Source organism: Aspergillus ambiguus (genome assembly GCF_047715705.1).
Source record: "Aspergillus ambiguus strain CBS 117.58 unplaced genomic scaffold BDV59scaffold_1, whole genome shotgun sequence".
NCBI lineage: Eukaryota > Fungi > Ascomycota > Eurotiomycetes > Eurotiales > Aspergillaceae > Aspergillus > Aspergillus ambiguus.
Window position 1 is genome coordinate 720,972 of NW_027395514.1, and position 16,032 is coordinate 737,003.

General features: G+C 48.2%; 7 protein-coding genes across 7 annotated transcripts; 4 read left to right on the forward strand and 3 right to left on the reverse strand.

Annotated features, from left to right (window-relative positions):
* Window positions 1–363: 363 nt before the first annotated feature.
* Window positions 364–2,503, forward strand: BDV59DRAFT_190168 (Alpha/Beta hydrolase protein; the record flags this gene model as incomplete). The annotated part of the gene is made up of 3 exons (XM_073691718.1): window positions 364–481; window positions 532–904; window positions 958–2,503. The coding sequence occupies 3 exons, from the start codon at window positions 364–366 to the stop codon at window positions 2,501–2,503; spliced, it is 2,037 nt and encodes a 678-aa protein (XP_073553106.1).
* Window positions 2,504–3,230: 727 nt separating this feature from the next.
* BDV59DRAFT_166686 (MFS transporter) lies at window positions 3,231–5,482 on the forward strand. The gene is made up of 4 exons (XM_073687755.1): window positions 3,231–3,534; window positions 3,607–4,140; window positions 4,195–4,282; window positions 4,336–5,482. Exons 1-4 carry the CDS (start codon window positions 3,349–3,351, stop codon window positions 5,247–5,249), a joined length of 1,722 nt encoding a protein of 573 aa, XP_073553107.1. The 5' UTR covers window positions 3,231–3,348; the 3' UTR covers window positions 5,250–5,482.
* Window positions 5,470–6,058, reverse strand: BDV59DRAFT_197269 (uncharacterized protein; the record flags this gene model as incomplete). Its single annotated transcript, XM_073692879.1, has 2 exons — window positions 5,470–5,949; window positions 6,002–6,058. The coding sequence occupies 2 exons, from the start codon at window positions 6,056–6,058 to the stop codon at window positions 5,470–5,472; spliced, it is 537 nt and encodes a 178-aa protein (XP_073553108.1).
* Window positions 6,059–7,621: 1,563 nt separating this feature from the next.
* BDV59DRAFT_190170 (glycoside hydrolase 5 family protein) lies at window positions 7,622–8,906 on the forward strand (the record flags this gene model as incomplete). The annotated part of the gene is made up of 3 exons (XM_073691719.1): window positions 7,622–8,366; window positions 8,416–8,544; window positions 8,590–8,906. The coding sequence occupies 3 exons, from the start codon at window positions 7,622–7,624 to the stop codon at window positions 8,904–8,906; spliced, it is 1,191 nt and encodes a 396-aa protein (XP_073553109.1).
* A 762-nt stretch (window positions 8,907–9,668) lies between these two features.
* On the forward strand, window positions 9,669–10,900 carry BDV59DRAFT_166687 (GFA family protein). Its single transcript, XM_073687756.1, has one exon. It carries the CDS (start codon window positions 9,741–9,743, stop codon window positions 10,797–10,799), a length of 1,059 nt encoding a protein of 352 aa, XP_073553110.1. The 5' UTR covers window positions 9,669–9,740; the 3' UTR covers window positions 10,800–10,900.
* A 358-nt stretch (window positions 10,901–11,258) lies between these two features.
* Window positions 11,259–12,971, reverse strand: BDV59DRAFT_197271 (carboxylesterase/lipase family protein; the record flags this gene model as incomplete). Its single annotated transcript, XM_073692880.1, has 1 exon — window positions 11,259–12,971. One exon carries the CDS (start codon window positions 12,969–12,971, stop codon window positions 11,259–11,261), a length of 1,713 nt encoding a protein of 570 aa, XP_073553111.1.
* Window positions 12,972–13,588: 617 nt separating this feature from the next.
* Window positions 13,589–15,469, reverse strand: BDV59DRAFT_166689 (Zn(II)2Cys6 transcription factor). Its single transcript, XM_073687757.1, has 4 exons — window positions 15,365–15,469; window positions 14,770–15,306; window positions 14,575–14,709; window positions 13,589–14,516 (listed from the first exon to the last, which is right to left on the reverse strand). Exons 1-4 carry the CDS (start codon window positions 15,422–15,424, stop codon window positions 13,755–13,757), a joined length of 1,494 nt encoding a protein of 497 aa, XP_073553112.1. The 5' UTR covers window positions 15,425–15,469; the 3' UTR covers window positions 13,589–13,754.
* Between the last annotated feature and the right edge of the window lie 563 nt (window positions 15,470–16,032).

Sequence of the window (16,032 nt, forward strand, 5' to 3'; positions counted from 1 at the left end):
TGAGATTCTAGGTCTTATCCATTAGAACTTGGCTTTTATGCTTGTTTTCCAACAAGGATCGATATATAGGTGGCCAGCAAAACAAGATCTCAAACATTCGTGTGTCGGGGCCTTAATCCCGGCAATTTAGACAAACTGAGAATGGCCAAGCACGACACGGGCAGTTCTCCGGTTCCAACAAGCTGCATAGGTAATTCATCCGGGGTAAACATGAGCGAGCCTCTCAGGCTGGTTCTGCGTATATTAGCCTATACTATAACAGGATAAATAGCTTTAGTCACCTTGCCATTTGCGGGATATATTAGATCTCTTGCATACTCTCGTCATGTCACGCTGAAATTGCTCAAAATTGATTGTTTCAACATGGCCCAAGGTATCTGCCTGCTTGCATTGTTTCTGGCAATGTCCCCTGTCAGAGGCATCGCTAGTCCAGATATTATAGGGTCAGATATATCCATAATAATCAACAATGACTTGCTCGGTAATCTCTTGGCCGCAATTTTTCGGGAGTGATATATGCTGATAGCCCAGAGTTTGAAAGCCCGAATAGTGAATCGGGGGTCCTACTCCTGGATGCAATGAACTTTAATGACGCTGAACGCTCGTGCGAAGCATTGGGGGAATCGCTGTGGGGAATCTCTGGATCAATTGTCGACATTAAGTCTAATCTGGACTACCTTGTCTACGAAGGCCGATACCCGCAGAAGCAGCGATATTGGATTTCTCCTAATGATCGCAAAAAACCACGCGCGATCGATAGTAGTGGTTCAATTGCTTCAATAGCAGCTAGGGAACAACTGCCTGTATTATGCACGCAGACGGCGCCATACTCCAACGAGACGTTTCTTGATACGAGCTCTAAGGTTCAAATTACGGTTTCCTCTAACAATGAGCACATCGCCGGGTTGGTCCATTTCTGTCTCATTCTTGCCTATCCCAGCTAATTCGCTCCAATAGCTTCCGTGATCGAGTGAGCTTCCGTTTTCTAGGTGTTCGGTATGCCGAACAGCCTAGGCGTTGGACATATTCAGAGCCCTATACTGGTTCAGGTAATAATGTGTCTGCATTAGATTATGGAAGTGTCTGTGTACAGGGCCCAACTACAGGCAGTGAGGATTGCCTCTTCCTCAATATCTGGACTCCCTATCTACCGCATCACGGCCGCAGGAGTAAATCTCTAAAGCCCGTCATGTTCTGGATACATGGAGGCGCATTTACTGGCGGTGAGAGTTCTGACCCGACCTTTGATGGTGGAAATCTTGCGTCTCGTGGAGATGTGGTAGTTGTCGCTATAAATTACCGCCTGGGCAACTTGGGGTTCCTCGCCTTGGGTGATGGTAAGACGAATGGAAATTTCGGCCTGGCAGATCAGATAACAGCGCTAGACTGGGTCCGCAAGAACATCAAGGACTTTGGAGGGAACCCAGAAGCTATCACGATCTTCGGCCAGTCGGCAGGCGCGGGGTCAGTAAGAGCATTGCTGGCATCGCCCAGAGCCAGAGGTAAATTCGCTGGGGCTATTATGCAGAGTAACCTGGGAGGTCTGGCTTATGGAACAACATATTCCAAGTATTATACGATCGCAGAAGAGCTTGACGTTGCCGGTAATGCCATATTGGAAGAGACAAATTGTACCAGAGCTGTATCGCAAGTGGACTGTCTCCGCAAGCTGCCTGCTGGGACTATCGCCGGTCTAGGGACTACAGCTCGCTACCTGGTCGTTGATGGGGAGTATCTCACTACGCCTGAACTGAATCTTAAGAATCGGAAAGCCACAGCCAATGTCCCGCTTATGATCGGTCTCATGCGGGACGATAGCGCAGCAATGATCGGATACCCCCGGACAGGTGAGAGCCAGGCCACATTTCTGAACGAGTCCGGTATTCCGCCATCTCTTGTGAGTCCCGATGACTTATTCCCCATGCCTGATGGACCCAATTCCACGCTCAATCTATTCAACGTAACATCCCGAGTCGCGACGGATGGCATATTCCGCTGCATCGACGAAGCAACCGCATATGCCGGTTCTATCAATCACATATTTCCGGATGTATATTTCTACGAGTTCAATCGGTCGTACCAAATGGCAGGATATTCGCCCAATCCCCCACTATGTGAAGCTCCTAGAACTGCGGAGCTCCCTGCGGGCGACCCCAGCAAGGAATACTTCAAATGCCATTCAGGAGAGCTTTTCTATGTGTTTGGGAACCTGCGGCGACAAGGACTCGCCCTCCGTGATGAGTTTGACTTGCCTTTTTCCCAGTTTGTGCTTGACTCTTGGGCTAGCTTTGCTCGTACAGGAAACCCCTCGCCTGACGAAGAGCTATTGGCGGCAAGAGGATATAGTAATACCAAGGCTGGCATGATGGCATCAGGAGCTTGGAAGCCCTTTAGTCCCGGGAGTTATGAACTGATGCGGCTGCAATGGCCTGGGGACGTGGCTCCCCTAGAAGAGTTGAAGCAATGCCAGGCGCTGGGTCTTCCTCTTGACTATTATCTGTGAGTGGATGTTCGCATTTGGCAGGGGTGATATTATCCCCGGTGGTTGTATAGCGATCGCTTGACGAATGCATGACCAATCCAAAGATACATAGAAGAAGTGTTCTCCAAATTAGATATTTTTGCAGTAATACGGATATTGGAAGTGCTCGCTACTATCAGATATTACACGATAATTGTACTGCGTACTGCGTAGCAACCATGGATACTGTGGATAGACACATTCAAGGGCCAATTGGAAGGTCTCCGAAACACCAAGCTTCGAGACCCCGTAGGTTTCCACATCCATCGGGGTCCTCCGGGTTTATCAGAGGGTTTGGATTAGAAGAATCGGCAAGAGTTGGCTACCGAGATGTTCAAAATCAAGGGATCGGCGTATTGTAGTGGGGCACAGGCAAACTGCTTGATTTCGTGCGTTGCTCCAAGAGTAATCTTATCATTTCCATCTACATTGGGTGATAGCAGCATCAGGATAGCAGAGCAAAAGTCGATGTGTCCAAACATTGAACATTTGCTAGCCAAAAAAAAAGTCCGAATAACTGCCTGGACATGTCCAAATAATGTCGATCCTTACCACAGTAGTCCTCATTCGGCGCCACCTCCGACACCCATATCCAAACTAATCTCGATCCAGTATAGATAGAGGGAAATTTGCTACAAACCCCACCGTACTGGCGTTGCATAACTTCATAAAGGTTTCTTATCCCGGGGTTTCTCCGCACAGAACGTCAAAAATCTTGTCATCGATGCCAGGTGCCTTACTCCGGAATAATTAAACCCATTCTAATATTATGCGTCTGCAGACCCAACTTCTTTTAGATGTAGCACACCTTGTCTTTGGCATTCACCATGGAAACAACAGGTCCCTCTGGGGATGTTGAGAAAACCCCTAGCCGGAACAGCCAAACAGCATCCTCACCGGCATCCAGCAATCACTCGGCCAGCCTTTCGTCGTCGAACAATGACGAAATCCGCAGCTATTCTGAGGTTGAAACAACTGTTCCAGGGCATGAATTAGATGTAGAGCTCGGAGAGGTAAGAATCTCAGGACAAAACCATCGTGTCTCTACACCCAGGAAAATTGGCTTATCTTCTAACATCTTTCAGCTGCGCGGAACTAGAGACCTTGAAAAAATCGGAACGCGAGAGAGCGCCAGGAGCAAAATCTCGCGCATCATCAGTACCGCTAGCGGGCGGAGTAAAGGAGGACTGCGCCAGGAGCCGATTCCCGTGAGCGACCTCGATGCCGGCATTGTTGGTTGGGACTCGCAGGATGACCCCGCATATCCTATTAACTTCCCGGCCTGGAAGAAGTGGCTTCTGCTCGGCCTGGTATCGCTAGTGACTCTGACGACCCCGTTCGCATCCTCCATCCTCTCCCCAGCCATTACTAGCGTTGGAGAAGAATTCCACAATACGAGCGAAACCGTCGGCGCAATGACAGTCAGTATTTATCTAGTGGGCTATGTGATCGGACCTTTGTTCATGGCTCCATTGTCCGAGATCTACGGGAGGCGCATGGTGCTGGCCTGCTCCAACTTCTTTTTCTGCATCTGGCAAATTGGATGCGCACTGGCCCCAAACATGGCGTCTCTCATCGTATTTCGGTTGCTTTGTGGGATTGGAGGCGCAGGTTGTCTGGTATGTCGTTTTCAGCTAGTTTCTTATTGATCTATCTAGTTAACGCGCACTCAGACCCTCGGAGGCGGGGTTATATCAGATTTGTTTCGAACCGACCAGCGAGGTTTTGCGATGGGCTTCTGGACTCTCGGTCCGCTCTTTGGTAGGTTGTTTTAGTCCATACGCCCAAGAAGATGACGCGGACTAACGTTACAGGTCCTGTAATCGGACCCTTGATCGGAGGATTCGTGGTCGAGACAATTGGCTGGCGATGGGACTTCTGGATTGTGTTGATCCTTGGAGGTGTGATCGTTGTTACACTCGAAATCTTCAATCGCGAGACGAATCACCGAATTCTTATTAAACGCAAAGTCGCCCGGCTACGTAAGGAACTTGGTCGGGACGACCTTCGAAGTTGCTATGAGGAGGGTGAAGCTCCCAGCAAGCTCCAAATTCTTGTTCATGGCCTTATCCGCCCGATGAAGCTTCTCGCCTTATCGCCTCTGGTATTCTTCTTGTCACTTTACGTTGCCTTCGTCTACGGCGTCCTCTATCTTCTGTTCACTACCATTCCCACCCTGTTCGAGAGTGTCTATGGGTTTAGCGTTGGACTAACTGGGCTTGTCTACCTTGCCCTGGGCCTTGGTAACTTCCTAGGCTGGCTAGTAATCACCTTATGGTCCGACAAGTCAGTTGTCCGCCTGGCGCAGTCCAACGGCGGAAAGTTCCAACCCGAGATGCGCCTGGCTATCAGCATCTTCTTTGGAATTTTCCTTCCCGTCACGTTTTTCTGGTATGGCTGGTGTGCCTACTACAAGGTCCACTGGATCGCGTCGATCCTGTCACTGATCCCATTCGGTTTCGGTATCATGGGCATTTTCCTGCCCATCATGACATACTTGGTCGACTGCTATCCAGTGTATGCAGCGTCTGCAATTGCAGCCAATACCGTATCGAGAAGTCTTGTCGGTGCGTTCCTCCCCTTGGCTGGGCCATCTATGTACGAGACCTTGGGGCTGGGTTGGGGAAATTCGCTACTGGGGTTTATCTGTGTTGGCATGATCCCGCTTCCCGTCATCTTCTATAAGTATGGGGCCAAATTACGGGCGGCCCAAAACTTCGTATTATAACTAATCTCATCGCGGTTTTCGTTGCATGGCAAATGGCTTGGTGCTCGGATTATAAAAGTTTGTTTCTTGATGTAATACAAATATTTTTCAAGGTGGTCGGTTTCAAAGTCATATATTTGATGCGCATTGCGGAGTAGTGGACGGCAGAAAGCCCATACCACCTGACTCAAAACATATTTTGATCGATAAGAAGTCGCACTACATACATATAAAGCACAATCTATGAACACTTGTCCTCAGGGTTCGACTTAGCCCTACGGCGCCATTCATTGTAGGATGAACTCGTAGCCGACTTATCCAATACCGCTGTCCAAGTTCCCTGGTGTTCATGTTCCTTGAGTGTTATCTCCTCGGGACACCCTGGATGACCTGGCGCCTTGCCCGAAAGGGCAAATCCAATATCAAGTTCGCCACTACTAGTGGATGCGTTGCCAGTGGTACCATCTTGCGACCAGTGTAAGCAGTTGTTGCAGTGGAAGATAATTGAATATCCGGAAGGGTTGACAGTATGCGCGATCTGAGTAACGGTGGCATTTCCAGCATAAACACCAGGCATGGAATACTTGGTAGCAAAGCGGAGTGACGTCCTCATGTCTTTCCCATCAGGGTAGGCAACAAGTAGCAGGCAGTCTTTCATTGAACCGCCCAATGCAATGCCGGTCCAACCCCCCTTGCTTGGCTTCCCATCCGTAGTGTAGTTCTGTCTTTGTCAGTGACTTGATTGTATGCTTGAGGACCCAAAGAGATCTTACAATGTATCCAATAAATTCGGTAGCATCAGTCTTCAGTGCATTACTGGGCAACGCCATTCCGAATGTCAAAGTACCGGTCTTTTCTTCCTGTGGGATATTCCAAGTGGTGAATCCAATTCCAGTTCCGGGCTCCGTATACTGGTTAGGTTTCTGCGCAAGACAGCCACACAAAACTATGATGAATATGTAAGATTGTCTCAATCTGCTAATGGGTTGCAACATACATGTGCTGGCTGCTATGCAACTTATAAACGAGGTAAGTAGTAGTTTCATCGTAGGTTGTTAAGCTTTTGTTGGGTCAGTGTAAAAGCTGCTACTATGTAGACACGGGAACTATTCGGACAACATGGAAATGGTGGGTTTATGACCATAGCTCACCTCCCTTTCCTGTAAATCCATTCCACTTGTGCGCTTGCGGTTATTTTGTCGTCTGGGTTGACGCAAGGGGCTGGAATAGTTTCTTGCATCATACTTCGCATGGTTCAACCTCGCCGAGAACATGCAAATTCTACTCATTAACCGCAATGCTCTATTTTACCATGATTTGTGTGAGGCTGATTTCACGCACGAATCAGTTATATATTCCTAAGAACAAGAGCAGCCCTCTTTATCGATTTTGGCTGGCTTGGATTCTACAGGTTAAAAGGGTTGAGCTTCTGATCAACCAACTCCTAGATGACGAACTTGTGGAATGCACATTCCATATACGATCGGTAATCACGAAAATATTAGTGGTGCTCCAAGAGTGCAATGCATCATTAGCTTGCGTCATTGCTGCAAATACTTGCTTTGGGGCCTCCCTACTGCTCACCAAAGAGCGTGGGAGTGCTTGGCCTAGATGATAAAAATATGAGAGGCGCAAACCTATCATGATACCTATGAGGCAGGAGTTCCCTAGCTAATTGCCCATTTTCCGTCATTTTTGCCCACCACCAAGAAGACGCATATTATCATTCATGGTCATCCTGTCCCCGATCGACATAGAACTTTAAATACTCTATCTAACCAGGGCTGGTGGCCGCATAGTGACGATCCCGTGATGCGTCAAAGCCCCTTTATTACCACGCAAAGCAAACAATATATAATGAATAAGATGTTAGCCCAAATATATCGCATATAGTACGTACTTACTATACATAATTAGCAGGACCCGGCAAGCGGAAACCCTTGACTAAATCATAGCGCCCAACAGCTAAATATATTAGCTGAACCCAGTGAACATATTGAAGAAGCCGTTGCGTGTTGGTTACACGTATGTACACTATCTTAACTGTCATAGGTGGAAAATGCAATTTTGGAGCGAATTGGTTCCCGTTTTAAATTATAGCTTCGTGAAGCGCGGGCACGCCGTCGGCTATATTGACCACGATGGATATTCATGTTGCAAGAAAGCCTCCACGGATAGCCCGGGCCCTTAATACACCTCGCTGGAATATAAATAGTGTTCTCCACACGGATGTCACACCGTGCTGCATCTGCCCTTGTTCCTGTCTCGAGCCTTTTGCCGAATGGAGAGCGGAATGCAGTCCGGTTCATTTCAGTGGTGCCATATTGGAGTATAAAAGCTGAACAAGTGGTCAGAGTAAATGATATCCCAAACCTACCCAGACTCATATCGTCATGAAGGTACCCCGCCTACTTATGGCCCTGGGGGGCTTGGTGTCCATCCATTTAGCTTCTGCTATGCCACAAGGCTCTATTGCGCGAGATGACAATTTCCCTCGTAATGTAGCGCATAGCAGCAGTGCTAAAAGCAAATTCGCCTCCACGTCTGGGCTGAAGTTCACGGTCGATGGGGAGACCGGCTATTTCGCCGGGTCCAATTCTTATTGGATTGGGTTTCTGACAAACAACGCTGATGTTGACCTTGTATTCCAACACATGAACGAATCTGGTCTCAAGATTCTGCGTGTTTGGGGGTTCAACGACGTCAATGCCAAACCTGCTGCGGGGACAGTGTGGTATCAGCTTCACGCGAATGGGACATCTACCATCAATACCGGGCCTGATGGGCTCCAGCGACTGGATTATGTGGTCAGATCTGCAGAGCAACATGGAATCAAGTTAATTATTAACTTTGTCAACAATTGGAACGACTATGGTGGAATAAACTCGTACCTAAAAGCGTACGGCGGCTCTACCAATGCCGACTTTTACAACAGCAAGGCAATGCAGAAGGCATACAAAGCCTATGTCAAGGCAGTTGTTTCGCGATATATTGACTCGCCTGCTGTTTTTGCCTGGGAGCTGGCTAATGAGCCGCGCTGCAATGGCTGTGATACTTCTGTTCTGTACTCGTGGATTCGGGACACAAGCAAGTACATCAAGTCCTTGGATAAGAAGCATATGGTTACTACTGGTGAAGGTTCGTCGGTTTCAAATTGTATAGTACCACCTTGACTTACGCGAAACAGAGGGTTTTGGACTTGACCTCATGTCAGATGGCAGCTACCCTTTCACGTACGTCGAGGGTAACAACTTCACGAGTACCTTGAGCATTCCGACCATCGACTTTGCAACATTCCATTTATATCCTTCCAGCTGTAGGTGCACTAAGTTACAGCCTATGACTTAGCTAACCAAGACAGGGGGTACAACTAACGAATGGGGTAACCTCTGGGTCACTTCTCATGGGGCTGCGTGCAAGGCTGCGGGTAAGCCATGTCTGTTCGAAGAGTATGGAGTCACATCGGACCACTGTACGGTCGAAAAACCCTGGCAGGAAACTGCTCTGAACACTACAGGTGTCTCGGGTGACTTGTACTGGCAGTATGGAGATACACTTAGCACAGGATTATCCCCGGATGACGGTAATACATTTTACTATGGAACGGCAGAATTTGATTGCTTGGTGACGGAGCATGTGGCAGATATCGCATCAATGAGAAAGTACGGACGGCATTAAAACAAGGGGCATCATCATCATCGTGTTTGACTACATCGTCCGATAGTGTGCACGCACTAAGAGATTGAAGCGACACAGAACTCGGTAGTGAAACTTGGACACTGCATCCTCCTAGGTTTCAATTAAATAGAATACCCAGTCATTCATTGTCCCCATTCCATGTCTGGCAATACTGAAAGGACAAGCTAATTATCTCATGCTATCTGGATATGGACGGAACACGTACAGCTGTTTCTGGCCCAGGTCAGTTGTCTATCTCCACCTAGTGGCCCGTATATCCTTTCCACAGAACAAATACAGGTATTGCCCCAAGAGTCTTGTGAATACCCCTTGACTACAGGTCTTACAGTCGAGAAGGATACAGGAAAAGTAACGATGGCTGATTCAACGAAACACACATGGGCTTCTTAGTCACTCACAAGTTCACAGGAGGTGTATTTGCAGTATTCTCAGCTATCGACACAACGAAAACCTGGTACGGGATGCCTATACGTCATCGAGAGTTGATGATTACAAAACGGATTGCAAAGGGTCTAAGAAGCAGGGTTCATTTCAATTATAGACGTTGCCCTATATGGCCCTGTCTCGCCATTATTATGCGCCCGGGAATAGTACTGAACCCGATTACATCCTAGCACTAGCACTGTCGGTGTGGGTGGGAGACTTGCGAAAGGAGCTGCTTAGCTGACGACTTCGCGAGTCATATTTCGAAGACAGAATACGAAGCAGTGCCAAGTTTTGGCACCTGACAACGGGTGGAGAGAACACGAGAGCCCCTCCACAACAATCCATCTTCTTTCAACCCCTTGCACGGTTTTCCAGTCTATAGCAATAATGTCCTCGGAAGTACAAGTGCTGAAAGCATCCTGTCATTGTCGGAAAGTAATATTCTCTATCAACGTCCCAACGAATGCTCTGCCCTTAAAAGTACACCTATGCCACTGCAGCGTCTGCCGTCAGACACATGGAGCACCTTGCTCGTTCCACGCCCCCATGCCTTCTGGATCGCATCCTGAATTTATTTCTCCGTCGAGGTTCGAGAATCTGACAGGGTATGCCCACGAAAATTCCAAATCAACTCGCTTTTTCTGCAATAACTGCGGATGCCATATCGGCGATCGCGATCATGATCATGGAAACTGGTATATCGCAGTGTCTATACTAGGGGAGAACCAATATGAACGCCTCTGGACGATCCGATCACATGCATATACGGCACGTACTGGCGACGGTGGACTGTCTACTATTATAGCTCAAATCAGTGGTCGTGAGGTTCCGACGTGGAATCCCCAAGATACCGCGGAAAGCTATCCTGCCAAAAGTCCATGGGACGACGAACTTATCGGCCAATGCCATTGCGGTGGGGTCTCTTTCAAAATTTCTCGACCGATGGAGGAGTTCGTGGCAGATCCAGAAAACCAAGGTTGGCTCCATCCATCCGATCATTCGAAGTGGCTGGCCTTGGTAGACGTCTGTGACGACTGTCGACTTGTGACTGGAACGCATGTAATTGCCTGGATGTTTGTCCCCAGGAGCCATATAACCCCCACACCGCCTGCAGACCTGAGAATCGGAACTATGAAGACCTATGTGTCTAGTGAAGGCGTCCTGCGAGGGTTCTGTGGAACCTGCGGAGCCACTGTGTTTTACACGTGTGCGGAGCGCCCCCACGTAGTCGATATTGCTACCGGTATCCTTAGAGCCACGGAGGGAGTGATGGCTGAAGATTGGGCTTTATGGAGGACTGCAAGACTTGGGTATCTGGATGACGGTCTGGCGTATGATCCTGCCTTTACTAGAGGCCTGGAAGCCGGGTTGCGTGAATGGGGGATGAGGAAAATTGGTAAAGTCATGGATTTTGCCGTGGGGTCGGAGACCCATAATTCAGCTTAGTGTCATTGATAACTAAGAGCCATCTGCCGATCCTCCATATGATCAAAGAACCATTCACCAGCTGGGTAGATATTCACTATCTAGGCTTTGCTCTGAACGGGGACGGTTAGTGAGATAGTCTACTCTGTAGTAGGATCCTGGGCGGCACCACTGGATCCGACATGACGCTTATCGCCTAACCCACTTCGAATTGGTTTCACCCCCTGTACGCAGTAAAATGTTAGATGGCCCCATCAATTGCAGTCGTTTTGCCCTTTGGGCTGCATCGTAAAGGATGAATTGTTCAATTTCCACACAGGATGAGCCATTTATCTCTGACATCTGCTTCATACATGAGAAACTAGAAGCGTTGCACCTATTGGCTCAAGGTCGGACCATGGAATAAATTTACAAAGAGTGTAGCTATACATGCCTCAAATATCTATATCGCAAAGCAATCTCCTCTCCCCTCACAATAATCTAGTAAGGGGTCTGCTGATGGAAGTAATCCATGATGAACTCAACCTGTTCCTTCTTGGCAATCGGCACGTTTCCAAAGTAATTACCGAGTTCCATGACGACTTGCGTGCCATTGGGACTGTTAGGACTCCAATGGGGCAGTGAGCCCTTCCCAGAATAAGAGTCACCCTTGTTAGGGTCTAGGGTCTTTGCGAAGTTAGCCCAGTACGCTGACATTTTCTCCTGAATTTCGTAGTCTTCGTCGGTGAACGGGTAGTCGTCAGCGTTGGCATAAAGGGCGTTAAGGGCGTACATGATCTCTGACTGATGGAACGCTCCCATGTTTTGGCCAGGAGGAGCGTGTGTCCAATAATAAGTGTAAAATGGAGAGGAAGCGGACTTGTACCAGTCAGTGGCGTACGCCCAGGAACCAACGAGGGATGTATCGCGCGCAGCGGCGTTCCATGCCATATCAGCGAGTGTTTTGTTCCCATTGGCAGGATACAGGTGGAAATAACGGTCAGCGAGATCGCCATACTTAAGCGAACAATAGTACTTATACTCTGACAGCGTGTAGTCGGTCGTAGTTGCAGCGCCAGATTCGTCTTTTGTATTACCGGTGATGACGGGGACATCGTTGGCGGGCCCCTTAATCAAAGTCTCGATGTACTTTGAGGGGAGCACATAGTCATCCAGTACTGGCTTAAAAATCAAGGGGTACTGGCACGAGAGTGCTGTAACCCACCAGATGGACTGGTTGTTCACGCGATCCTGAGAGCCGATGAGCAGATCCTCCATGGGGAGGAGCCGGAGCTCATTAATAGAAGAGACATTGTGAAAGGTGGTGTAGTTTTTGCCATTCTCGAGTGCAGATGACATGTTGACGTAAGAGGTAGCCAGTCCAGCCAAAAGTGTATCGTAGGGGTATCTGATCCCGGACTCGGAGATTCCACCGTGGAAATAGCCACTGAACAGAGGGCTGTTCACAGCGTGGTACACCTGAGAAGATCCAAAAGACTGGCCAGCAACCACGACACGATCGGGATCACCGCCGAACTTCGCAATATTCTTCTGAACCCATTTAAGAACCTCAAGCTGGTCTAGAATACCGTAATTACCAGAGGTGTAGTGGCCCGTAAGTTTGAACCCTTCATCGTTGAGTTCGGGGTGGGCGAGATAACCGAATGCATCGTCACGGCGGTTGAAAGTAATTAAGATAACGTCCTTTAGCGCCATTCCACCACCATACCACCAAGATACATTGCTGGTCTCGTCAGAGCCTTGATTCCAAATCATAACCGGAAGTTTAGCATCGGGGGAACCAGCGTTGGTCCACAGATTGAGGCTCAGACAGTCCTCGCTAATGTAGGATGCGTCGTTACTGGGACACGCTGGACCAAATTCGGTAGCCTTCAAGGTTTCGTTCCAGGGCTCGCGGGGCTGTGGTGGTTTCCAACGGTTCTGGTAACCGGTGTCGGCGGCAAATGGCACCCCCAGGAACGCGGTGACATTGGATTCCGAGACACCGAAGTACTTCTCGAGGGTAGACTCGTTGAAGTACTTGAAGCCCTGTACTGGGCCATAAGATGTATTGATGACCTCATTCCAGAGCTGGGCATTAGCCCCAGCGACGGCGAGGACGACCGTTGTCAGTAGCTGTTTAAAGAACGAAGGCATGCGTTCGACAGTAGGAAAGGGTCGATACAGAAGAAAAAGGACGATTATATGCTGCATGCCAAAATCTCGGGATCATGCCCTGCATTTATAATGGGCACCCGATAAATCAGTGAGTAGTCCATGGAGCTTGCACAGTAACTCCTCCCGCAGTTTCAAAATTCGGGCCCGACGTTCTGCCATAGTAAACTCCGAGCCGCACGACTCTACGCCGAGTATACCAGGAAGGACTGGATGAATAGAGTACTCATATCCATTGGAGTCGTCATTTCAATGAGGTAATCCGGATGGAAGTTAGGTACCTAGGTAGGACTTGGCTCAAAAGTGGCTTGCACTGAGTACTTGCGACAACAATTGACCCGGTTTCACTCACCCACCGTAGCATGAATCAATGGTTTGTAATGCCAAGAGGTGAATACACCTGAGCTGAATTGCCCCTGAAAATTATGACACATTCAGCCGTCCATAATAATGCGAAACTGGGCTGCCGAGCATGTCTTGTTTCTGTGTACTCCGTACTCCGTAACGTCGGTGATTATTGCTGGGCTCGGAGATCGTTAAACGGATGGCCAAGACCCTCGGTGCAGAAGATTTAAACCCGAGCCCTCTCGCGGGGCTACCCATAAATGGTAACTAGCCCCGAGATTAGATGCGAAAACCCCGAAGACTCATTTTTATTCCGAGCATGAGCCGATCATGGTGTTCAGGTGAGCCAATATGTTGGAGCAATCGGCTCTACACGCTTATGGAAAAAACCGTAGAGGTGACACTTAAGGAATAAAGACAGTGACATATGTATTATGATCTCACCGTGAATATATATACATAGAGCTGGGGCAAGTGTCAAGTATGAAGCTCCATGGAATGCAACAATGAAAATGCCAACATATGCCCCATCGAAGACCCAACAGCTTCTAACCCCTGCTTGCAGAGAAAGACCTGCTGTGCATTGGAAAAAGGACAATGAGACACCACGCACATCGGCCACAGAAGTGTGTTGGCATTCGCCAACTTAGCATTGGGAAGAAGCTCAAATTGACCCTTATCATTACAGAGTCCTACCGTGGCTGTAACAGCCAGGCAAATGATTCCAATAAGGGATTGTATCCGCGCTTCGAGATATGCTACTGTTTCAGGTATGTTGCCGAAGTGAAGGACCACGTCCGAGGCGACTTGTAAAAACAGAGATTCGTGATACCACCGAATAACATCTAGATAGAACATGATTTGACATGCATTAGTGACAGCCAAAAAGCATGTTGTCCATGGGTCCCGTCTTGAGGGGCTACCCTGTGGGAGGTAGTCGCCAGGTTGGTTTTCATATTGGGATTTCCAGTGCTTTGGAATGGAATCGTGCCATATATTAATCTCCCGGATCAAGCGCGACGACTTCTCAAGGATTTTGATGACAGAGTCCCGCTGTTCTTGGATACAGGACCCATGGGCTACCATTGATCTCCGAATATCTCGAGCTGATATAAGGTATTCTGCTATCATGCTGTTCACTATCGCAGAACGATATACATTGTCTGGCATTGCCATTGTGTGTATGGCTGTTGGTAGCCGGGCATACTCGAACTGAGAAGTGACTATAGCTTGGACCTGCTATAGGCTGGTTAGGCTCCCTGATATTCAACGAGTGACTGGAGAGGGGAATAGCTACAATGTTCGTGATTACCCATCCTAATAAGTACCTCGTCCATTTGCTTCGGAATTGATGCTGTCCTCGACAGAAAAGCATCCGGGATACGCCGAAAAGGTGCGGATTTGAAGATTTGCCCCTCTCTGGGCTTAGGTCCTTGTTGCGAAGAGTCAGTGAACACGAAATAGGCGGTAAAGGAACCCGAGAAGAACCCACAAAAACAAGGCTTAACAATAAACACACGGCAAAGTTTTCGTCCTGTACCACTGACTGGTCTCTCCTGAGTGTTTCTCTCAGTAAGGACAATGCCTGTCCGTAGTTCTTTCGAGCCTGGTGCTGCAATTCCCAGTTCCCGTACTTATTAAACATAGTAAAATATGAAACGCTCAACACTGCATGCTTAAGACAAAGGTTGCCACATTTCTCGTGATAGAAGTCGGGAAAAAAAGCTAGATGGCCTTCACAGGGTGACTTGTGAACGGGTAGGACAAATTCATGCATAAAGTTGCAGACTGACCGCCAGTCGGTGCATACTGGAAGATTCGGACGTAACGGCGCATCTTGAACAATGGCAGGAGTATCAAGTGGCCCCTGATCGGCACTGGTGTGTTGTCGACTTTGGAGTGAAAGCGATGGAATATTTCGTGAAACTTTTCGTGGCGTACAGTCTCGAAAGACAAAATTGTCCGGATAACCAGTGCACTGTCTCCCGTATTGAGTACAGCGCTGACACGCAGGTTTCGCGCCATCACACTGGTCATGCTCAGTCCATAGTCGCTAGGGCTAGGGCCGAGATTCAGATTTTACTGACCTTTACTTTTCGCTTACGACATACGTAGCAGCCGGTGCTGAGTCTCCCGGGGAAGACCATCAGAACATGTGGGCGAGTCAATTGTCTTGATTCGGGAATTTTGGGGGGTTTATGACAAACTTTCATGATACTCCCGAGCAGAGCTGACCATACGTGCCAAGAATTCGGTCCGATAATGTTCCAATTGATAAATCAATGGGCGGGGCATTGATTCGCAGCAATGAGATCTCTCCATATGCTAGTGCGTTCCATTGTATGCCTCTGCGCGGCATTCAGCATTATAGATCAGAAGAACCCAAAGTATATAGTATTTATAGTGTTGAATCTTCCGGCAATGGATGAGTCGATCAATCCTTTGAAAATACTGTACACCGGGGCTCACAATACTTAGTTACATATGTGAAAGTATGAATAATCAAAGACTCAGGGCGTGTAATAGTCAGCAGTCGCTTATGCGAATTTGTTTGGTATCGGTAGCTTAAGCTAGATTGTTATATTCTCAGCGGATGTAAATGGCTCTAGATACCTATAATCAATTCTTAGCCAAAAGGCTACCGACGTTTACCGGGATGGAGGCAGCACATTCGCTCTGAAGGAGAGGGAGGAGAACGGATGGATATTCTAGTTTTGGGGCGGCTTTTAGATTGCTTGTCCTTATGTTGCATTTA